The following is a 24,753-nucleotide window of genomic DNA, read 5'->3' as shown; positions in this document are numbered from 1 at the left end:
ACATATTATCGAATGGCAGTAAGGATGGTACCAGCTCATACCATTTCTTTTCTCTGCATCCTGGACTACATTAATTTTGTTGTTGTTGTTGGGATTTTTTTGTTTGTTTGTTTGTTTTTTGGTTTTTGGTTTTTTTGTTTTTGTTTTTGTTTTTCGAGATAGGGTTTCTCTGTGTAGCCTTGGCTGTCCTGGACTCACTTTGTAGACCAGGCTATCCTTGAATTCACAGCAATCCACCTGCCTCTGCCTCCCGAGTACTGGGATTAAAGGCGTGCGCCACCACCGCCCGGCCTGACTACATTAATTGTTAACTGATTTCCCTGGCCTCGCTTCTTCTTTGTCTCCTCTACAGGTTAATTCTACACACAGTATAGTATTTTCTTTTCTCTTCTCTTCTTTTGGTTTTGTCTTGTTTTGTTTTGTTTTTGGAGACAGTGTTTCTCTGTGTAGCTTGACTGTCCTGAACTCACTTTGTAGACCAGGCTGGCTTCAAACTCATGGAGATCTGCCCTCCTCTGCCTCCCGAGTGCTGGAATTAAAAGCATGTGTCACCACTGCCAGACTGTATTTTCTTTTTATTATGTGTTTAGATGTATTTATTTTTTGCCTGCATGTATATGCACTGTGTGCATTGCATGCCTGGTACAGATGGAAGATCTGCTGGAGCTAGGGTTACAGAGAGCTGTGATCCACATGTGGGTGCTGGGAATGGAACCTCGGTCCTCTGTAAGAGCAGCAAGGGCCTTAAACAAACAGATGAGTCATCTGTCTAGCCTCATAAAATATTTTCTTAAGCCCAACCCAAATCATGCCACTCCTTTGTTTAAAACCCTCTGGTGGCTAATATTCTTGTCACTAATATTTACCTAAATCTCATAATTAAGAAGTAATTATGCAAACTCAAATTGTATTCTGCTTTATTGAAGCTTTAGTGTGTGTGTGTGTGTGTGTGTGTGTGTGTGTGTGTGTGTGTGTGTGTGTGTGTCGTGCCTGAGGAGGCCAGAAGAGGGTCCCCTGGAGTGACAAGAGGTTGTGAAGCACTCGGTGTGGATGCTGGGAAATGAACTCTAGTTCTCTGGATGAACAGCAAGGGCTCTTAACCACTAAGCCATCTTTCTAGCCCAGGAATGTTAGTTTTAATCAGTAAGTTTCATGCAAAACTGAGGACAGATAGGGTCCTCTTCAGAGCACAGAAGCACGGTCCCTCTCAAGGGGCAGCCTCAATCTAAGCAGTCAGAAGCAACCACAACAAAGTATGTCTGCCAGGTCAGAACCAGCATAACAAAACAAAACTCCAGGACAGCCTCAGGACTTAAATGAGACATTGCATTTTCTAGGGTGTACACAGGACCGCACCCTAAAGTGTCTGTAATAAGTCCTAAGTGCAGTTCCTTCCTCTTCCTGACTCAGCCTCACCCATAATGTCCAGAGGTTCCCCCAGCTAGAACTCAATCAATGCAGAGCAATCAGGAAACTTCCATTCCACATCCTCAGCTGTTCATGAGGAAAGGCCATGATCAACAGGGCCGACCTGAAGCTACAGCATGCTTTAACGCTTCCATAAAATGGCTAATTCCAGCTACCATTTACAGCCCTACATGGAATGTCTTTTTAAAATAGGTACAGGCCTGTGTATCCTCCATACCAACGTTGGGCAGTAAAAGCCATCTCATCGGGGACTGGAGAGATGACTCAGCGGATGAAGGAGCTTGCAGCCAAGCCTAAAGCTCAATCTCCAGGACCCACATAGTGGAGGGAGAAAACCAATTTGTGTGAGTTGCCTTCCAACATGTGACCCATGGACTAACAGACATGTGGGCACATAAAATTATATATACACACACAAAATTAATTTTTTAATGTGCTAAAATGTGTTTAAATATATTTCAATGGTAGTCTAGTGAACTGGCCCATATTCTAAATGCAAGGTTTTTATTACCTACAGATTATGGTACCAATTATCTTATTGATAATAAAACAATATTAAATCATCAATATAGTATCTTTATATGTACCTCTAGCAAGTGTTTCATATAGTAATAAATCTCCAAATAAAATTCCTATAATTATACAAATTGTTTATACTAACAGAAATCTATCTTAATTACAAATGCATTATAACAGAGAAATAGAAAATTTTTACATTTTTCTAACCCTGCCACATTTTTTTCTGATCATCTGTGGATCTTTTCATGCCTTTGTCAATGGGCAATATTTTTCTGACTCTTTTAGAGTTATGCCTATACCTTCCTCTAATCTGATTTTCTAACCTAAAAGATTTGTTTACAGATCTCTCTATACACTTGTATGAAAGCTACCCATATTAATTTCTATGCCGTATAACAGGTGACTACAAATATATAAGTTTACAGTCCTGTAGGTCGGAAGTCTAGGTAGGATGGACACACTCTGCCTGAGGTCTGGTCTCCTGAAGGCTAAAAAGGCATAGTGAGGATGAGCTCCTATCTAAAATCTACTCGGGGTCGCATGGCTGCTAGCAGAACAGAGTTCCTCGAAGATACAGAACTAAGGTCTTTGTTTCCTTACTAACTGTGATCCAGAAAACTCTCTCAGCCGCCGAAGGCCAGCCACACTCTTTGTCGCATGGTCCCAGACATTATCAACCCAGTTAGAAGAGGACAATCCTTCCTGCTCTTCTCATCTCTCTCTCTCGCTTGCAGGTCTATTTGGAGGCAGAGAAGAGTACACCGATCTTTACATGGGGAAAAAAGAGATTTATTTGTATGTGTGTGTGTGTATGTGTGTGTGTGTGTGTGTGTGTGTGTGTACACCACATGTGTGCAGGTGCCTGAGGCCAGGCAAGGGAGCCAGATCTCCTGGAACTGGAATTACTGGTGGGTATAAGCCCATTACATGGGTACCAGGAACCAAACCAGGGTCCTCTGCAAGAATAGTAAGCACTCCTAACTGCTGAGCCATCTCTACAAAACCCTTTTTAAAAGGGCTGGTGTATTTAGAAGAGACCCACTCGGCTAATATCCCCTTTGGCTACATGAAAGTTGTCCTAGTGGATCAGAGGGAGTCTTTCTAGAGCACAGGGGAAGAGTTGGTCCTGGGAAACATTGAGACTGTTAGTTTTATGTTAGGCTTTCATTAAGTCTTTATTGCAAGCTCCCTATAATGGCTTTTTTTTTCCTTCAGTATTTTTCGTTTTCTATGAATGAGAGAAACTGCCAAGTACGAGCCAATCAGGCTTTCAGATAACATGGGAGCCCACTTCCCTTGTCCCTCAGCCAGACCCCCTCAAGGCAGCTGGGTGTTCGGGACACTCTGTGCTTACTCTAATAGCATTCCAGCTGCAAAGCCCACAGCAAATAAGTCCTGGCTCCTTCAGGAGGCCTCACCCAAGCTGCAACCATTCCAGACCACCCCAGAGGCCTAGGAGGCCACACCAGGCAAAGCAAGCCTGGGTGAACTACAGATAAACCTGAAGCTATTCTCCCTCCTGCTGGAGCCTGAGTTGCCCGACTAACTCAGCAGCGGACCAGTGACTTGGGAGGCTGTGTTTCATTTGGCTTTTTTGTTTTGTTGTTGTTGTTGGTTTTTTGTTTTCGTTTTATTTTGGTTTTTTGGCATCAGTAGGGAGACACCCTTCCATGCTGCCCTAGATTATTACAACATTCCACCACCAAGAAAGTTTCTGTGGGTTGATTTTTTTACTTTTTATTTTTGTCTGCTTGTGATTTTTTTTTACCCTACATAGTGCAGGCTAAGCCAGTGGCTGAAACAGTGGTCAGCCTGGGCAAAGACGGCATTTACAATAAAGGGCAGTAGTATATAAAAAAAAGCAAGCGCCCAGAGTCCAGGCTAACAAAGACAGAGGTGATGAGAGACTACAGGCTGCGGATGCTGGAAGGCTCCAAGGACCTACAAAAGTCTTGAAAGTCAAAGACCCAGCTTTGGAGGCTGGGGGTGTGGGGGGGAGGGGTTAGGTCTGTAAGGGTCCCAAAATCCAAAGATGCTAGCTGGTATTAAGGACCAAAGTGCTAGCTGGTACCAACAGCTGCTGTGTATAACCAGGGATCTCAGTAGTTTCCAAGCACCAGCCTCTGGCGATGTCAGTCACGCTGAGCAGTAAGCCTGGCACTAACACCCAGAGTGATAAGTACAAGTCTGTAGTTGGAGCTACCAGCCTCTGAGTCTGTCAGCCCAGTCCATTAGCCTTCATCTGAGTAGAGCTAAGACTCCTGAGCCTCTCGCTGGAAACAAAATGACTAGGAACCTTCACTAGCCATGAGCACATGTCCTCACCTCATCCCAGGTCCTGGGCGGGCATTAGGGACAGAGTCATCCATCACCTCCACATCACACCCTGGGGGCTGCAGTCAAAAAGCTCAAAGGTCACCTAGCCACTGTTCTAGAAAACTGTAAGGTCCCTTCAAATCATAAGATTGTAAACATTTAATAAATTATATATATATATGTATATATATATATATGTATGTATGTATGTATGTATGTATGTATGTATGTATGTCTCCAGGTGTGATGGAGCACACCTTTAATCCCAGCACTCAGGAGGCAGAGGCATTCGGATCACTGTGACTTTGAAGCCAGCCTGGTCTACATACAGAGTGAGTCCAGGACAGCCAGGGCTACACAGAGAGACCCTGTCTCCAAAAAAAAGAAGAAGAAGAAGAAGAAGAAGAAGAAGAAGGAAGAAGAAGAAGAAACTGAAAAGGAATAGATTGATCTGAATTTAAAAGGATGCTGGAGTGAATGGAAACATACACACATTTATTTATTTATCTATCTATTTATTTATGGCAGAGACATGTATGTGTGTGTCTGCGCGCGCTCGTGTATTTAAGGCAGGGTTTCATACAGCCCAGGCCGGCCTCAAATGCACTATGTAGCCATGGATGATTTGGGATTTGTGATGTTGAGGTCACTGGTGCACATTACAGCACTGGAATTATATGGTGGTGCGAATCAAACCCAGGGCTTTGTACATGCTAGGAAAGCACCCTAAAAAATGAGCTGTATCTACAAACCCCTATAGAGGTGTGTGTGTGTGTGTGTGTGTGTGTGTGTGTGAGAGAGAGAGAGAGAGAGAGAGAGAGAGAGAGAGAGAGAGAGAGAGAGAGAGAGAGAGAGAGAGAGAGAGAGAGAGAGAGAGATCGTATCTCAGGAGAGGCCAGAACCACAAAACTCTGAACCAATGACAAAAATGACAATTTCCTTAGTACAAACTTCAACCCAATTCTAGCTGTGAAAACCAGAGAAGGTAAAGAAAGGAGCGTGATGGAAACCAGGCCATTTGTAGGGCATCCTGCCTAAAAGTCGTTACAGAAAACCACAATAAAGGACACAAGTGGGGATGGACGGGCAGGTCTCTGGACAAAGAGGGCTTCAGCTGACAGACTTTCGTTTGAGATAGCCCATCCCTATCAGGGAGTGAGTGTAAGGAAAGAGGAGAAGAAAAGAAGGGAGGGAGACGGAGGAAAAGAACAGGGCCTTAGGTAGGGTTTCTATTGCTGTGAAGAGACACCGTGACCATGGCAACTCTTATAAAGGAAAACATTTCATTGGGGCTGCCTAACAGTTCAAAAAGTTTAGTCCATTGTCATTATGGCTGCATGCAGGCAGACCCGCTGCAGGAGAGAGAGCTGAGAGCTCTACATCTGCATCAGCAGGCAGCAGAGAGAGAGAGAGAAAGAGAGAGAGAGAGAGAGAGAGAGAGAGAGAGAGAGAGATGAGGAGAGAGAGAGAGAGAGAGAGAGAGAGAGAGAGAGAGAGACTGGGCCTGGTGTGAGCATTTGAAACACCAAAGCCCATGCCCAGTGATACACTTCCTCCAACAAGGCCACTCCCACTCCTCCAAGGCCACATCTCCTAAGCCCTGTCAAGTAGTGCCACTCCCTAGCGACCAAACATTCAAAGCCTATGGGGGCCATTCCTATTCAAACCACCACAAACCCCTGGCATACTGCGGCTAGCAAATACAACAAGCTATCTGAAAGCAGTGCCTGGTAGGCCATGAACACCACTGTGGTCCCCAGGTGGTTCACCTCTAGCTAGAGCTGCCAGTGAGATAAAGAAAGAAAAACCTACCTATAATAGCAAGCTATGCTGGCACTATACTCAGAGAGAGGCCGTTTGCAAGGGGGCTAGAAATAGTTCCCAGGAATAACAGGAGGACATTGGGGTAGGCAATAAAGAGTTGAGATTAAAAAGAAGAAGAAGAAAGAAAGAAAAGAAAAAAAAAAGCCTAAAATCTTTGCTGGAATTATTATTCCCAAAGGAACTATAACTTAAACACTGGCAAATCTTCAGGTCGGTCCAATGACTCATTCTCAATTAAATGAGCCCGGACTGTGCCCATTAGTGTCAACCAGTTGAAAGAGCATATTGACAGCTATGAATGACACCATGGAATGCGACACTCCGACGGTCCTAAGTATAAAACCCGTCATCAAACAGTGTTCCACTCTGTGCTGAAAGTTAGTGGAGGGAAAAATGTGCCCTTTGTCACCTTTATGAAGTTCGTTCCATATCAAGCAGGCTTTGTTCAGTCAACCACTGAAACCAGCTCTGCAGAGAAATAAAAATTGTGCTATTCTCCACACGAAAAGCGGGTTGAACTAAAGCCCAGGAACATTTTTTTCTGGATCTAGGCACTCTTCACTTTACCTCAGGGTGTGAGCGCCATTTTCTACTTTCAGAGCTGAGCCAATCCAGGCCTCAGACATGCCTGACAAAAAAAACGAACAGTTGACAGATTGGCCGCTGATGCTTACATTTCTCTACACATTGCTGCCCAGCTTCCAAAATGTTCCTTTTATATACCTTAAATTTTCTGGTCAGGGGCCTGGAGAGATGGCTCAGAGGTTAAGAGCACTGGCTGTTCTTCCAAAGGTCCTGAGTTCAACTCCCAGCAACCACATGGTGGCTCACAACCATCTATAATGTGATCTGATGACCTCTTCTGGTGTATAGGCACATGCAGGCAGAGCACTGTATACATAATAATAAATAAATAAATCTTTTTTAAAAAATTCTGGTCAGGTGCAAGATAAACATCAGAGGGTTACCCAAGTAAAGTGCTCTGCCCTAGACCTGAGCATTTTAGGCACTGTGCTTGGAGCCACAGCAAGGTTTTCTTCCATCTTGCCATGGGTCTCAGCCACTCTAGGCTGTCTCTGATCACTAGAGCTGATGGTAAAGCTCAAAGGCACTGGTTTTGGCCATTCCTAAAATTCTCTTTTTGCTTAAAAAAGTAAACAAAAACACAAAGTAGGGATGCAGGGGAAATGGCTCGGCAGTTAAGAGCGCTTGCTTGTTGGTCTTGAAGAGAATCTAAATCCCTAGCACCCCATGGTGGGTCGTTGCCACTCTGTCTTCCAGACACTCCTGTGGGACGCATTCATAGACATAAAGCGATAGAATAATTTACATCAAAGAAAAATTTATTTTTATAAAAATCCTTCTTAAATAAACCAACAGAAAATGAGCTTCTATTAGCTAAAATTATTAAGTAGAAAGTTTATTTTAATGGTCAAAATATGAGACACAATAATCTAATTTCCAGATTCATTTGAGCTATTCTGAATATTTCAATAGTTTATATATCTATTTAGATATTTAGAGACATACACTGAATTTTTTGTTTACATTCCCTAGGCAACATACACATATAAATAAAAATAAATAATACATTTGTTTCTGTTTTGGTTTTTTGTTTTTTTGGGTTTATTTTGTTTTGTTGAGACAGGGTTTCTCTGTTTAGCCTTGGCTGTCTTAGACTCGCTTTATAAACCAGGCTGACCTTGAACTCACAGAGAACTGCCTGCCTCTGCGTTCCTAAGTGCTGGGATTATAGGTGTGGGTCACTGTGCTCAGCTTCAATAAATACATCTTGAAAACAAACAACAACAACAACAACAAAAAAAAAGTGAGGTCATGCCACACACTTCTCTAACACATGAGAATATATACATATAACAAACACACACACACACACACACACACACACACACACACACACACACACACACGTACATCAGCCCACAGCAGGAAAGCATTTACTTCTCAGAGAGTAAAGGAACAGAGCCCCTGAGTGTGGTGTTTATACAGCTCTCAGACAGCAGTCTCCTGAAAGTTCCATCCCAAGTTTCAGATCTTTCGGTGTGACCTGCAGGGAAGAGGGCTGCAGGAATAGGGTCTGGAGCATGACATTAGGAAAAAAGAAAAAGAAAGGAAGGAGAGGCGAGAGAGGGGGAAAGAAGGAGGAAGGAGGGAGGGAGGGAGAGAGAGAGGAGAGAGGGAGAGAGAGAGAAAATATGAATGAAAGAAAGGCAGGCAGGTAGGCCGGCCAGAGGGGAGCCAGCTTCAAAGCTCACACATATCCTGAGGCCATCTGCTTGACACCAACACCCTCTTCTCACTAGTCCCTGTCAGTAATCAGGACTACTGTGTAGATTGGGGGAACACCAGCACCCCTTGACTTGGCATCCGACAGAGAATTTCCTGCCTAAGTGAGCATCCTGGTATTTATATTGCCTTAGGGGAATCAATATAAAAACACATTACCAGCCAGCACGACTGTCCCACGGGCATGGTAGAAGCCATCCGCATTGTGCCTTAGCATGGATGGATTCGAAAGCTAGCCTGAGAACAAAACTCATTCATCTTGAGACTCTAATCTATACCTCCTTTATATGTCCTCATCTTTGAGTTATAGTTTCATACAGCACATCACACTGGAGATATTTAAGACGCCCTGTTCTTTTTTTTTTTTTTTTTTTTTTTTACGATTTATTTTTATTTTATGTATGTGGGCATTTGGCCTTCATGCAGGTCTGCACACTACATGTGTGCAATGCCCACAAAGGCCAGAAGAGGGAGTCAGATCCTCTGAAACTGAGGTTACAGGCAGCTATGAGCTTCCATGTGGGTGCTGGGAATTGAACCCAGGCCCCCTGGAAGAGCAGCCAGTGCTCTTAACTGCTGAGTCATCTCTTTAACTAAAGCTGGCCTACTCCAGTGGTATGTGCTATAGTATTTATGCTGAAATATAATTCTATATCTTACCTCCAAATGGTTCAATGAAAAATAGTATATAAACTCTATATGTTCTGTATACATCTTCATGTGTAGAGAAAATATAGCCAGGGCTGTGAGAGAGCTCAGCATGTAAGGGCACTTGGTGCCAAGCCTGCTAGTTTGAGTTTAATCCCTTGAATCACACGGAAGGAAAGAACCACCTCCTTCAAGTTGCCTGCTGACTTCCATGCACATGTAGGTGTGCGCGCGCGCACACACACACACACACACACGTACACATATCAACTTCTGAACCTAACCAGCAAACTCACCCTACTTCACTGTGCTAGTCTCCTTAATTGAGTTTCAATTTTTCATCATAGAAATGGAAGAAATTGAGCACATGTCTGCTAAAACCCCAGCTTACAGGGACTATTAGCTACTAACTTCAGCTGCCAGGGGTATTTTTCCAAACCCTAAGAGCACACTGAACCATTCATCTCAACTGACTACAGATAAGACTATTTAAACAACCACCTGGGCTGCTGATGCGTGGGTACACATCAGGTCTCTACCCAGCTAAGAGCACAATTACCAGGTAGTCACAGGCCAGCTTCAAACACGGGGACTGTGGGAAGCTCTCAGGTGAGGAGTGGGTGGGATTCTGGATGGTGAATCTCTTGTGTGGGTCCTGGGTGACCATCTCTCCAATCTCTTCAGCACTGCATGCTCTGGGCCCTCACCAGCTCCAGTCTGCAACAGTCTGTAACAGCTCGGGACTGCCACAAGCTTGATCCTCTCAAATCCGTTCTCATCAGGGCGTCCACAAAGATCCACCCATGAAAACTGCACTTGAACATGGGACTCCCACCTCTGCGTTCACAGTACAAGCGCAACTCTTTCTTTTGTGTTTGAATAGAGGTAACGGTGTGTGTACTTACATATATGTGTTTGGAGAGACAGATGACAGGTAGACAGACAGACAGATGCTAGATAACATATAGACGTATATTTATGTCTATGGATGTTTTGCTGCATGTATGCCTGTGCACCACAGGCATACCAGGCCATCTGGATGCCCATGGAGCCAGAAGAGGCCATCAGATCTCCTGATGGAAACTGAACTCAGGTCCTCTGGAAGAGCAACCAGTGCTCTTGACAACCAATCCGTCACTCTATCCTAACCCCAAGTGCAACACTCTTAAAGATGGCGTCTTTTAAGACACTGCCTACTTCCCACACAACCTTCTGGGTAGTATTCTAGGATCCAACAATGCTGGGTTGCCGATCTGACTGCCAGCTCCCTCACTCCCCTCTGTTTCTCCTCTCTGTGCCTTCGCCTCTCCCTCTGGATGGTTTCTGCCCTTTCCTGGGCGGCTTCCACTCACCTCTGTTAAGCTTCAGATTAAGAGGTTCAGTCAGCAGATTGGTGGTTGCCAGGGGACAGGGAAGAGAAAGGAGGAAGAGACCACTTAATGGACATGCAGTTTACTTCTTAGGTATATTCCTAAGAAGACGCAGGCAGACTCTGATAGCACTGTGAGTGCACTGAGAGTCAGGGAGCAGCTCAGAATAAAGGGACACCTGACTGACTCCCCGCTCCCACGCCTCCGCCCCACCCTGGGCCAGTAGCTTGCCCTGGATCACATACTTGCTGCTTTATCTTGACAGAGCTCCTTCACAAAGCTGGGAGCCTCTCACCTCCCAGTGCTCAACCTAGGAGACTGAAGGATGGAGAAATATTACTTCGCTGTCACTGATAACTAAGGGACTGCAGTCACCTCCTTCCACGCAGCTACCAGAGGCAGATGTGGGTGAATTTTGGAAGGTCCAGGCTACATAAGAGCCTGCAAGTGCTTGACTTCCTTAGTAATGAAAAGATTGAAAAGGTGTTTGCATATGGACAACTGGAAAGGCAACAGAGCCAAGTGGTTGCTGCTGCAGACTGTGACAAAGTCTCTCAAGGAAAGAGGTGCCCACAGGACGGGTACCAAGCATTGGCCCAGCACTGATTGATTATACCGTTTCTTACTTAACACTCACAACTGCCTGGCAAAACAGTTACTAGTTGGGAATTTTCCAGATTCAGAAACAAATATGTGCAAGTAGTTTGCCAAAGGTCATGAAACCAATTACCAGGAGTGGCAAGACTCCGGTCAAGCTGCCCAGGCCTCAGAGCTTGCTCCTGAAGCACCAGCGTGCTAGCTGCCCCTTCCCGCTGTTCAGCGCTTCCAGAGGCTGTAGACAGCCAGCCTTTGGCTCACGATAGGCCTTTGCTGTGACTGAAAAGTGCCTTCACTTTCCTCACTTACCTACTTGTCCTTCACCATGATTTCTGCTTACAATTTACAGTGGGCTGGGTAGTTAGCTGGCTGCTTAGCTGGTTTTTTGCTTTGTTTTGAAGTGGTTAAAAGCACTTCTTGAGCCGGGCGTGGTGGTGCGAGCCTTTAATCCCAGCACTTGCGAGGCAGAGGCAGAGGCAGAGGCAGAGGCAGGTGGATCTTCTTGAGTCTAAAAGTGAGTCCAGCAAGAGCCTATCACACAGACAAACCCTGTTTCAAAAACTGGGGGGGTGGGGGTGGGGACTTCCTGCTCTTGCAGAGCACCAAGTTCAGTTCCCAGCACCCATATTGGTGGCTTGAAATAACTACAGCTCCAAGGCATGCTATACTTCTAGCCTCCTCGGCCACCTAAACTCACACGCACATATCCATAGGCACACAGTTATAAATAATAAAAAAATTAAGATATCTTTTTTTTTTAAAAATCTATCAAGAGAAGAGAAATGAATCATAAAATGAATCACAGTTCCGAGACCTCTTGCTGGGAGCAGCTATACCTGCCTGGAATCCCAGCACTTGGGGGCTGGAGGCAGAAGCCTTAGGAGTTCAGAGCCAGCCTCCACTACATAGTCTGAGGCCAGGCTTAGCTAGATAAGCCTCCTCTCCCCACTTTCATACAGTTCAAGGTACAAAGGCCCAGCTTTAACTTTTTGTTCTTGCTTTTCTGAGACAGGGTTTCTCAGTATAGCCCTGGTTGTCCTGGACCCAGCTCTGTCCACCAGGTCACCATAACGGTGCTGTAAACGGACTCCTATTCGGCTGTTTATTTTCAACTATACTTTGTCTTCTTCAATAAACACGCATGAACTTGTGGGAAGGAAAGCCTGCCTTACAGGCAGGAGCTTCCTGGTACTGAGGATAGGGCCTCACACAGGCTCGTCACAGCCTCTTTTTCCAGGATCTTTGGCCGTACTAACATGTTAGCTCCTCTTTGGGGCACCATGTTGGGGCATCTCCAAATGGTGACGTCTACCATATGTAACTCTCAACAAAACCCTCTGTGATTACAAACCATCCAACTGGTCTGGGGTGGTTGGGTTTTGGTTTGGTTTGGTTGTTTGTTCGGCTGGTTGGTTGACTGGTTTACTGAATTCCTAGCTCTAAAAGAACATATATCCATTGTTTAACTATGGAACAGCTAACAAGAACTTTCATTGCCTTACCATTTAGGGATGGGGGCAAGGCAGTGTGAGTCAGCCATCCCACTCTCCAGCCATCTGTTCTGAGAGCAAGTTCCCTAAAGAAACCACGTGGGCCTATCTCCCATGACTGCTCATGCCTGTGGAAACATTAGCACCCTTAGGAGGCAGGGCAAATACTTGCCTAGCCCTGATGGGGAGCAGGAAAGGCTTCTTGTGATGGGGAAAGGATGCGCATGCCGCAATGCTTTACCTATCTTCTTAGCTCTCTTTTCCCGAAACCCCACTGTAAGTTCAGCATGGCTGACAACTTAATTCTGCTCATCTTTAGCTCTCTCTAGGAGAGGAGAGAGAGAGAGCGACGAGGTTGTTACGTCGCTACGGTAATCATTTCTGAGGAAAAAAAAACTCCAAAGCCCTACCAAGATTTCTCCAAAAAAACAGTTTAAAGTGTCAAATAATTAAAAACTTTAATTCAAGTTTTTTTTAAGGAAAAAACAAAACAACTCCTATATGTTCTAAGATAGCCTCCTGCCACTTTCCTGCCTCCCAAACTCTTTTGTTTGTTTGTTTTTTGAGACAGGATTTCTCAGTGTAACCTTGACTATCCTGGACTCGCTTTGTAGACCACACTGGCCTGGAACTCACAGCTGGGATTAAAGGCATGTGCCACCACACCCCACTGCCCCCCAAATTCTTAAATGCTAATACTTATCTTTCACCAACACTATGACACCAGAGCTGGTTTCCAAACCTACTGCCCCCTCAGAGGGCTGTTTAACTTTACACACACACACACACACACACACACACACACACACACACACACTGCTCTTCTGCCTCAAAGGCCATTCTAATTGTTAAGCTTGCAGTCTTTCCTCTGAACCCACCCTACACATCTATGCTCCTACAGCAATGCCTGCAGACCTCTTGTGCACAGACTGTGAAAGAGAGTGTGCACAGGTACGTACATGCTCATGCGTGTGCAAGCGGAATTCAGAAGACAACCTCACATGACCTTCCTTACCTAGTTGCTTGAGACAGAGACTCCCAGGGGCCTGGGACTCACCACGTGTCCCGCTGTGTTGGCTGCCCACCCAGCCCCAGAGATCCCCAGCTCCACCTCCCCAGTGCTGAAATTACAAGCATGTACCATGACTGGGCTTGAAGATCAAACACAGGTCCTGACACTTTCAGGCACTTACTGGCAAGGCATCTCCTCAACCCCGGATTTAAACAGACCTCTGTCATAGTTCAGATGCTATCTCTTTTGTTTGTTTTATTTTGGTTTTTGAGACAGGGTTTCTCTGTGTAGCCTTGGCTGTCCTGGACTCACTTTGTAGAGCAGGTTGGCCTTGAACTCACAGAAATCTGGCTGCCTCTACTTCACGAGTGCTGCCTGGGTCCTGACACTATTTCTTTTTAGGGTTTTATGTCTAATTTATGTTCAAATTCTTGGAGGCTATGACTAGATCTTTACTATTGAAACTTTATAGTGAGTGAAAAATGAGAACCTGACCACTCTAAGGTATGAATGAGAAGGTTTATTGTAGGTATGAAGGAGAATTTAGCCAGAGGCATCTGGAAGGCTGTAGACTGATCAAGGCCAGCAGACTGGACTGGATGATGAGGGTGAAGGAGAGAGATGGGGGGCAAGCTGACCAAGATGCCAAGGGACCAAGAGAGTGCAAAGCCAAAATGGCTGTTATATAGGAAAGAGAAGCTGGGGGGTGGGGGGGTGGGGGTGGAGGGACAGAAGCCCAGCCCCTAGGAGGGGAGAGGTTTAGGATACAGGGTTGGGTGAGAAGTGATGGGTGGAGACACAGGAATTGAGTGAGGCTTGTCTGGGTTTCTTTGAGACCTAACATTTAGAACATTGGCTAAATTCAATAAGACCATTAAAGCAAATGCATTCATTATGAGCGCCAGGTTCAGTTGCGAAGTTATGACCAATCCTACTTCAACTGTATGCCCTCTCACCACCCCAGCACATTCTGAAGCAAACTCTAGACTTCTATCATTTCTTCTGTCAGTGTTTCTTCTAAATACTCTCTGAGACAGTCTTCATAATCCTATCACCTCCACTGTCACACTAAAATCTGTTAAAGGATTCCATATGCAGTTTCCAGCTGCTGGTTACCCTTCCACAATTGTGGTGTACGGCTATTTACTCAGGGGCTCCAAACGTCCACCATTTCGATTGGTTAATAATGGCTTCTAAACCCTTACATCTCTTGGGATCTCTAGGCTCCTCCTGCATCTCTTCCCTTTTATGAACAAACTTAGTTTCACACAAGCAGAATTTTGATGGCTGCTTCCCATGATCCTCTGTCCTGTGTATTTCTAAAGACACTGGCTATAAATGTGAAGGGCTTTTGTGTTTGGGTGTGGCTCTTCTTATTGGAAATCCAGTGTGGCACTGAACATAAATAACTGGTCTTTCTTTATTGAGACATTGGTAGCCCCTAATGGTCACTCTATCCAGACTCGAAATCCGTTAACTCATTAGGAACTGTAAAACTGTAAGACATGAAGCCCATCACCCCTTTCTCATTCATTAGCTAAAACAAAATATGTGATGAACTAGCTCAGCCCTTATTCATCTGCTGTAAGGGCTTTCCATTTCAGGGATGTTGTTAAGCTGAGATACAGTTCACAAAGGGAAAGAACCAGAAACATTTTATCTGTCTTTATTTTCTCTAGCTTAAAAGAATGTCTGTCTGTAGGCAGGCAGTGGTGGTGCACACCTTTAATCCCAGCACTTGGAAGGCAGAGGAAGACGGATCTCTATGAGTTCAAGGCCAGCCTGGTCAACAGAGGGAGTTCCAGGACAGGGTTACACAGAAAAACCCTGTCTCAAAAAAAAAAAAAAAAAAAAAAAAACCAGATATGCATCTATCTGTGCCCTAGCATCTTCCAAGGTGACTAATGATGTTATTTTATTTGTTTATTTTGGTTTGGTTTTTGGCTTTTCGAGACAGGGCTTCTCTGTGTGATAGCCCTGGCTGTCCTGGATTCACTTTGTAAATCAGGCTGGCCTCGAAGTCACAGTGGTTTGTCTGGGATTAAAGTGTGCTGGGATTAAAGGCGTGCGCCACCACGCCCGGCTATGATGCTATTTTAAATCATTGTTAAAGTGCAGTCCATTGACCTTATCATGCTTAAAAGGCCCCATCCCTGCTGGGGAGGAGGGCCTCGCCATTGTGGTTTCAAAGTCCAATCTTTGATAGCATTCTTCTATTCCCATATGAAAAGTGAGTCCAATCTTTGCTCCCTCTGCCCCTGCCTTGGAATTATCTAATTCTCCAAAGAGGATATAATTATTAACCCATTGTTGATCCCAACTCATGTTTTCCATAGTTTTTCAAGACTAGATAATGTGACTATGGGCTGGAGAGATAGCTAGGGTGGTTAAGTGCTTGCCTTGCAAGCCTGCAGGCCTAAATTTGAGCTCTCAAATCCATATAGAAAGCCAGAATAGCGTGTGCTTGTAATCCCAGCCCTGGGAAAGTGGAGACAGGAGGATTGCTGGGACTCGATTCAGCCAGTATGAATCCTGTCTCCAAAGGGCGCTCCTGAAGTTGTAACATCTGATGTTGTCCTCGGCTCTCCACAGGCATGAGCACATACACTCAACACATGCTCCCTCACATATGTGAAAACATGCACGTGGAGATTTAGAAAATAAAGTAACTTCCAGTTTCTAACCTGATGCTTTTGAATGTGTATGCGTAGTAAGGTAATTAAAGTCCTAAATTATCACTCAAGTCTGTGGACTATGGGGGAAAAGACATGAAGCAGGGATGAAAACACATTGAGAGGATGTGGACAGAGTTAAAGGGAAGAGTGGAAGTGGATGTGACTAAGATACACTGTATACATATATGATTTTTTAAAGACTATATATACATATCCGTATGTATATATAGTACATATATGCATATACATAAGTATATATGTGTATATGAGCTTAAGAGGCTGGAGGGAGAGTGGCTAGAACACTGACTGGCCTTCCAGAGGATGTTAGTCCAGTTCTCAACATTCATGTCAGGTGACTCACAACTATCTGCAAACCCAGCTTCACTGGGTCTGACACCCACTTCCCACTTCTGGCTTCTGAGAGCACATAAACTCATATGTGCTACACACACACACACACACACACACACACACACACACACACACACACACGTATAATTAAAAATCTTAAAAGCTAAAAGAAAAAAGAGCTTGGACACTGTGGGGAAAAGAGTCTGCGGTTCAGGTATGGATCCATTTCCGGGTGAACCTGAGGCAGCATTCAGCCTGAAGCTGAATTATAAAAAAAAGAGCTCTGTGGATGCATGTGTGCACCCAACATCACATGTGAAATCAGAGGGCAAGCTGGACTGTCATTCCTCAGCAGCAACGGCCCTTCTTGTTCTGAGACAGGGTCTCTCATTGGCCTAGAGTTTCTAAGTGGGCTAGTATGTATGGTCAGCAGTGGCTAAGGAACTGCCTGGCTCCTCCTCCCAGCATGGGGATTATAAGCTTTTCCTACCTGGGTTCTGGGGCTCTGGGTCCCCATACCTGCAAAGCAAGCATTTCCCCCAACTGAGCCATCTCCATAAGCTCAAAAAAAAAAAAAAAAAAAAAAAAGAGCCTCTTCCTTCGTAACCTCCTTCCAGGGCCACAAGGAAGTAACATGGGGACACATGATAAGCTGTCTGAACAAAGCATCAATTAAGGTAAACGTTTTTCATTAAAGGCTGGGCTCTGTAATGACAGTGAGTAAACTGTGCTTATCCCAAATTTAGGATAAGCGTAACAATTTGCGCTCTTGATTATTCACATTATCCCCAGGTCACAGCAGTGTTAACATCAGCATCATATCAGACACACTCAAACCCCAGGGCCTAAGACAGGAAGCCTTCATCCTCAGAACCACAACTAAAACAAATGCCTGTTTAGACCCTTCTGCTTTCTAATACACAGGAGCTAATAGCCCTGACAGGAACAAAAAGGAGTGCGTTTTGATTTGTTTGTTTGGTTGGTTGGTTTGGTTTTGGTTTGGTTTTTTGCTTGTCTTTTGTTTTGGTTTTTGGTTTTTGTTTTCCCAAGTTCCTCTATTTGTAACTTTAACCCTTTAGAAACATCAGTTGTTTGGACAGGTACTGACCGAGACTAGCAAGATGCTTCAGAAGATACTTAGTTGACTTACAAAATCCACAATTTTATATAACAAATAGCCTAGAGAAAGATTAGCAAAATGACGTTTACAATCAAGAACTTAATAAACCAGGCTGCAGTCAGCACTTAAGAACACTTGATGCTCTTGCTTGGGATCCAAGTTTGGTTTTCGGCACCTATATCAGCTCATTAACTCTAGCACCAAGGGATCTGATGCCCTCTTCTGGCCTCTACAGACACTACACCCACAACCACACAACTCACATACATATGCCTAATGTTTTTTAAAGACCTTAATAAATTATAACACGGAAGACACATAAAATGTAAAGGGGATAGATAGTCCTGCCAAAAGATGCCACAGTATTTGTTTCAGCACCTCTACTTCATCTAGAAATACAGTCCCTTAATTTTATTACTCAAATGTCCTAATCTGAACTCCATGAAAATGAGCAAGCCTAGTATTACTGTACATCACATAACTGATATAGATCTGATGCAGTATTGCCAGTCATTTAATGACCCCATTGGGAAGCTGAAGCTCCAATTTAGATATTAAGAATAAATGTGTAGTTCCAGGGGATCTGACACCCTCACACAGACACACATACAGGCAAAGCACCAATGAATGTAAAATAATTAAATAAATAATCTTTAAACAGAGAGAGAGAGACAGACAGACAGGCAGACAGGCATGGTGGCTCATTCCTTTAGTCCCAGCACTCAGGGAGGCAGAAGCAGGTGAAAGTGTATTCAAGGCCAGCCTGGTCTACAAAGCAAGTGCAGGACAGCCAAAGCTACACAGAGAAACCCTGCTACCATAAACAAAAAATGGGGGGAAAAAAATCATTAAAAAGAAAAAGAAAAAAACCAAGAGAGAAAGAGAGAAAATAAATGCACATATGTCAGGTGTGGTGGCTCACACCTGTTAATTCAACATTTGGGAGGCAGAGGCAGGGGGATTGCCATGAATTTGAGGCCAGCCTGGGTTACATAGTGAGTTCCAGACCAGCCTGGGCTATCAAGTAAGACCTCATCTGAGAACAAACAAATATAACACAGAGATTTCCAAGCTAGTGGTTAATAGATGGTACTATCTCCAAATATGAAGAATAAATAATCAATCTTCAAATAGATACTACCAACATGTACCGCTGTCAAGTGCACTTCCCACTATGTAGAGAGGCACATCGTAGTCAGTGAATTCTAACCCATTGGCACTGATCTAACGCTGCTGCTGCTGCTGCTGCTGCTGCTGCTGCTGCTGAGAATATTTAAACATACTTCTACGTATAACTATACTTGGCAGGGAGTGATGCTGTGTACTGCGCACCACCATAAAACACTCACACATTTACATCTCTCAGTCTGTTGCTCAGCTAGTTAAGCTGAGATGGAAGCAAAGACAGCTACGCTACAAACATATCTAAGTTGCTCAGAGTCAATTATGATCATTGCCATGAAAGTTAAATGAATGTTTTAAGACTCACATTAGGAGACTCGAAGCTTGGAGGTGGGGCAGGAAAAAGAAACCAGGCTGTACACCCTCTTACATTACAGGGAATAAATCTTTAAAAATGAAACTGAGCCAGGTGGGGTGGCCCACACCTCTAATCCCAGCGCTCTGGGAGACAGAGGCAAATGGTCTATCTATGTAGACAGCCTGGTCTGCAGAGTGCATTTCAGGGCAGCCAGCGCTACGTAGTGAGATCCTGCCTAAATAAATAAATGTAACAAAGTAAAAAAATAAAAAAGCACACCACAAGAAATTTGGAAGAGTTTTGTGTTGTTCAATATTGCCATTTAAGAAACCAACATGTAACATAAAGTCATAAAACCAAAAGTTAAATTGTATAAAAACAACAATTTTCTGCATAGGGAATGTTATGACCATAAAGAATCATAACAAATAACTAAGAATTAATCTTAGATGTTTGTACGAAAGGTGTCAGTTTCCTGGATGTGAAGTCCATACACAAATCAACAACGCACAGAAAGGTAGAAAGGACAAACTGTTTCTAGCAAAGATGAAGGAGGTTCAGAAGAACAAGGAAAAAAGAGTCGAGTTCACTCAGAAAGGAAATACAGATTGAAAGTATCCTGAGGTTCTGTGAGACAATGCCATAAGTAAAGGGCTCTGCCACCAAGACTGACCAGAGTTTGATTTCCAGGATCCACATGGAAGGAGAGATTCCTGCTAGTGTCCTTTGACCTCTACATACACACTGTGACACACAGTGCCCATACACAAGCAAACACAAATAAATAAACAAAATTTAAAAATTAAAGTACCTGGAGACACTGCATCTTACCTATCAGACACCCGTGCTGCTATTTCTATAAAAACTGTGTGTGTGTGTGTTTTTGTGTGTTTGTGTGTGTGTGTGTGTGTGTGCGTGTGCTTATGTGTATGTGTGTATGTTTGTGTGTGAGCATGTTTATGTGTGTGTGCACTTGTGTATGTGTGTGTTTGTGTGTGTATGTGCTTGTGCGTGTGTGTTTGTATGTGTGCATGTTTGTGTGTGTGCTTGTGTATGTGTATGCTTGTGTTGTGTGTGTGTTTGTGTTTGCGTGTGTATGTGTATGTGCTTGTGTGTGTATGTTTATGTGTGTGTTTGTGTGTGTGTGTGTGTGTGTCTGTGTATAATAACCCTGTGGCTTCTGAGGAAGGTGGGGCTGAAGGAGAAAGATAAGAGACTGATGCTTTGATAGTCCGTTGTAAATATTTTTGTTCCTGACAGACATTAAGTCATGTGCTGGATTTATCCAAAAAAGTTTAAGGACAAAAGGAGAGATGAAGACAGGGGGCCCATCAGTCAGAACAGAACACACACACACACACACACACACACACACACACACACACCCCAAACCAGAGATTCTGGGCTATCCCTGCTGAAAAGCTACAGGGTCTGTCCTTCCCCTTCACCCACATGACACTACGGGTGGCTGGCTCCTGCCGGGCTACTTTCATTTCATCCAGCTACTCTCATTTCAAAACCCCTACAAAGTATATTCTGCACTTCAACAAACTGAGAAGTGTCTGCTGCTTCGGAGAGAACAGCTTTTACACCATGCATTTGAGTGTTAACGGTGTTATTTTAAGAAATGGCAGAACGCTCGGTGTGGTGTGTGTTGAAGACAAACTCATGAGTGTACCAAGCCAAGGCGCACACTGACAACACTAACAGCTACAGTCTCGAAGCTTCTAGAAAACAGGAGTGAAACGAAGGGACATAAACCTCCAAGTGACAACATAAATCCTTGGTGCAAAGCAACCTGGGGAGTCTGGAGAAAGGCAGCTCTTCTGCTATGTTGGGGAAGAAGCTGATCTGTAACCATGGCTACACTACATTTTCCTGCCAAACAGTTTTTAAGTCAAGCGAAAGAAAAACTTTTTTTCCTGTGAATTTACAAAGCACATTCAGGCATGGTCAAACACCAAAGGCCATGCCTTCTGACTCTATTACCATTTCTTTCTCAGTCCCTGCCTCTCCCACCTTGTTTGCTTGCTTGCTTGCTCGCTTGCTTGTTTGTTTGTTTTGAGTCAGGTTCTCCTATAAGCCAGGACTCCAACTTCCTACATAGCCCAGGCTGGCCTTGAACTCGTGATCCTCCTGCCTCTGCCACCCAAGTGCTGGGATTACTAACAGGCATCACCACACCCAGACTCAGAATCATTTTCCTAGTTTTTTCTTTTTTTAAGTCTAGTTTCTCCAGTTTCCTTTAAGGCCAACTAAACTACTACTAAGTAAGGGTGATCCTTTAGAGAGACAGTGATCTGAATTAATTCAAAACCAGGCACTGATTAATTTGTATTCTTATAAGAAGCTTATTAGCCTTTGGTGAAATATATAAAATTATAAAGGTCCATTTTAATTACGACCACCAGCTAATCGGGCAGTTTGCACATTCCCTCTCCTCTGTGTTTGACTCTGTAAGACTTTTAAAGTGGAACTTCCTCAATAACAGAATTTTGATGATACGGCCATTCTAACCTGCCAAATTATCCAAGTTCTAACATCTGCAGTCAGGATGTTTCCCAAGATTTCTGTTCTCTCTGCCAATTTACAGAGAGAAGCTGTGCAGCTCCACTTCTCTCCGCCCGCACCCAGAGGCCAGGCTCGGCACCCGTGTTCCGCACCCACCTGCCCCATAGGTGGGATTTACTCAGCCAACAGGACAATCACCTCTAGGGTCAAACACAAGCCGGGCTTTGTCTGCAGACGAGATCCCTATTCTCGCCCAGCCTGGCTGAGAACCAGACTTCCCCTGTGACAGCCTCCCTCCAGCGGAGAACACGTAACGTCTCTCCCAACTCTGGCCGGAGTGGAAGCCACGGAGCCTGGTGGGTCCGGAGTCCGCACGGGCGGCACCGGGTGGAAGACCGGGGCCACCTGGTCTCCGGAATCGCGGGCGCCTAGCGCGATAGGGACACGCGAAGAGCAGGGTGGCACCACGGCAAGACAGAGAGAGGGGTCCCCTTCCCCCGTGGAAAGGAGTAGGAATGGGATACCCCGCAAAAGTCAAAGGGAGAGGGTATGTGGGACTCCTCCAGGAAGCTCAGATCCTCGGTGAGGGGCGCAACAGAGAGGGTCCCCGCCACAAGAACTGCTCACCGTGCTGGCCACTGAGGTGGGCGATGAGGGCGACGTGGGGGCGGGCGCGTCCTGCCTCCACAGCCGGGACTTGAGGCTCTTCATGGCCACAGCTCTCAAAGGTTCTGGATCCCACACCGGGCTGCGGGCTGTGGGCTGCTGGCTGCAGGCTGCGGGCTGTGGGCTGCGAGCGCGAGAGCCAGAGCAGCGGACGCCCCGGAGCGCGCCGGGCCCGCCCCACCTGCCACCTGGGGCCCTGGGGGCCTCGCTCGACCCGGTCCCTTCCAGCAGCCAATCGGGCCCACCGCCTGGCTGGGGTGGGGTCGGTCCTGACCAATCATAAACCGGGAAGAGGGCGGGACTTCCCTTTTAAACTTCATAACACCCTTCCTCTCCCCTCTGGAGGAAAAGTTAGGGAACTTCAGTTTTTCGGCGCCTAAAGTTGAGATCCAGCCTAGACCGGTTCTTATTTCCCTAGATTGCCCTCTTCTTCCCATTCGCGAGCCCTTTATAGGGTAAAATTATCTTCCTCCCGTCAAGTTCCAGATTACCTACACACAAACCAGCTTGCATCCAGGATCCTCATTAGAACACGAACCCCAGAACCCCAAATCTCACTGCCACACACATGGAAAACTCTAGGACAAACAAGCCTGTAAGAAAAGGGAGCTGGTTATGCAGATGGACGGTTAACAAGCTAGGGGTGCAATGCATGCCTTGCGGCTTGGAGAGATGGCTTGAGCAGTTGTTAAAAGCACTTCAGAGGCAGAGGCTGGAGGATCTTCGTGAGTTCGAGGCCAGCCTGGGCTACAAAAATGAGTCCAGAACAGCTAGGAATATTACATAGAGAAACTCTGTCTCAAAAGCCCAAGAAGAAGGAAGAGAAGGAGAAGGAGAGCACTGGCTGTTCTTGTGGAGGACATGGTTCGGTTCGCCAAACCCACATAGCAGCTCACAAACTTCTTTAACCCCAAGGGATGCCCTTTTCTGTGCTCCGTGTGCACTGCACACAGGTGGTGCATAAACATGACACTCATAAAGCATACACCTAAAACTAGATCTTTTCTTTAAAAAGCAATCACACTTATCACCCAAACTTTGTAGTATAATTCAGGGCATGTGTTAGGTGTTAGGGTATAGCTCTGAAGGAAATGATGGAAAAGATGTCCTTGTTAAAGAGAACAGTAGCCAAAGTGATAAAAGAAATTGACCAAGAAGAATTGGAAGGAGAAGAAGTTAGGGATAAATATAACAAATATATTGAATATGAAATTCTCAAAGAATACATGAAAAATATATTTTTTTAAAGTGTCGTGTCTGGGCCAGGCATGGTGGCGCACGCCTTTAATACCAGCACTCGGGAGGCAGAGGCAAGTGGATCAATGTGAGTTCGAAGCCAGCCTGGTCTACAAAGGGAGTCCAGGACAGCCAGGGCGACACAGAGAAACCCTGTCTCGGGGGGGGGGGGGGGGGGGGGGGGGAGTGCCATGTCCTTTTTGAAGACACACAGATGTAAGTATCCAAGGCATTATTAGCTCATCCGACTCAGAAGCCTGAGTCAATAAGAACCATTTAAAGGAAGGATGAAGAAACTGTGTGGAAACAAAACCCAATAATGTTGTTAACAGCATGGCTTCAAAAATCTTCCTTGGAGTGAGATTCTCCCAGCAAAATATTTATTCTCACATACATCCACATGAAAAGACAAACAGCCCACGCTTCTCACAAAGGCTCTTTTTGTCTTTCTTCAGCTTTCCCTCAGAGTGGCCCTAGGTTGTATTTTTTAAAAACGATGAGAAAATCTTCAGGATACAGTATTCGGAGACCCTGAGTCCTCAGCAGAAAGTCAATAATGAACACCTGAGAAAATGGCTAACATTTTTCTTGGTTACACTTAGGGCCCCTTGGCTCGCCCTCCCTGTGAAGGGCCACAGCTGTTCTGACTTAGGTCACTGTGATCCAGCTGTCTGTGGGTGGCAGGCTCCTCTGTCTTCACTGCTGCAGAGAAAGCTAGCATTATCTCATGCCGGGCTCCTAGAGACGGTCCCCACCACTGTCCCAGTTTCTGGTTGTCACCTTGCCCATCACAGCAAGTCACTAACTGACGTCCATCTTGGTTGTCAACTTGCACACTTGGGAAGAGGCAGCCTCGGCTGAAGAATTACCCCCATCATATTAGCTTGTGACTGTGTCTGTGGGGCATTTTCTTGATTCCTAGTTGGCGGAGGAGGGTCTTGCCTAGGCAAGTGGGCCTGGGCTGTAGAAGATAAGAGCTTGGAAGCAGCCAGTAAGCAGATTTCCTCCATGGCCTCTGCTCCAGTTCCTGCCTCCAGATTTTTGCCTTCAGTCTCTGCCTTGACCTCCCCCAATGATGGGACTATAGCCTGCGAGCCAAATAAACCCTTACTTCCCCCAACTTGTTTTGCAACAGAAAGCAAACTAAAAAACAAAAACTAAACAAAACAAAACAACTATCCATCACCAAAAAGGCTTACACAG

At 45.0% G+C, this 24,753-nt stretch overlaps 1 protein-coding gene across 1 annotated transcript in view; it reads right to left on the bottom strand.

Moving 5' to 3' along the window:
- The window catches only part of Uaca (uveal autoantigen with coiled-coil domains and ankyrin repeats), an 87,332-nt gene extending 64,815 nt beyond the window's left edge, over positions 1–22,517 (bottom strand). Inside the window, exon 1 of the mRNA XM_051156601.1 lies at positions 22,276–22,517. Within this exon, the coding sequence (XP_051012558.1) occupies positions 22,276–22,359 (84 nt within the window). The 5' untranslated portion in view covers positions 22,360–22,517. The remainder of the gene's footprint in view (positions 1–22,275) is intronic.
- Between the last annotated feature and the right edge of the window lie 2,236 nt (positions 22,518–24,753).

Source organism: Acomys russatus, chromosome 14, assembly GCF_903995435.1.
Source record: "Acomys russatus chromosome 14, mAcoRus1.1, whole genome shotgun sequence".
NCBI lineage: Eukaryota > Metazoa > Chordata > Mammalia > Rodentia > Muridae > Acomys > Acomys russatus.
This window is presented reverse-complemented; position numbering and strand designations above follow the sequence as displayed.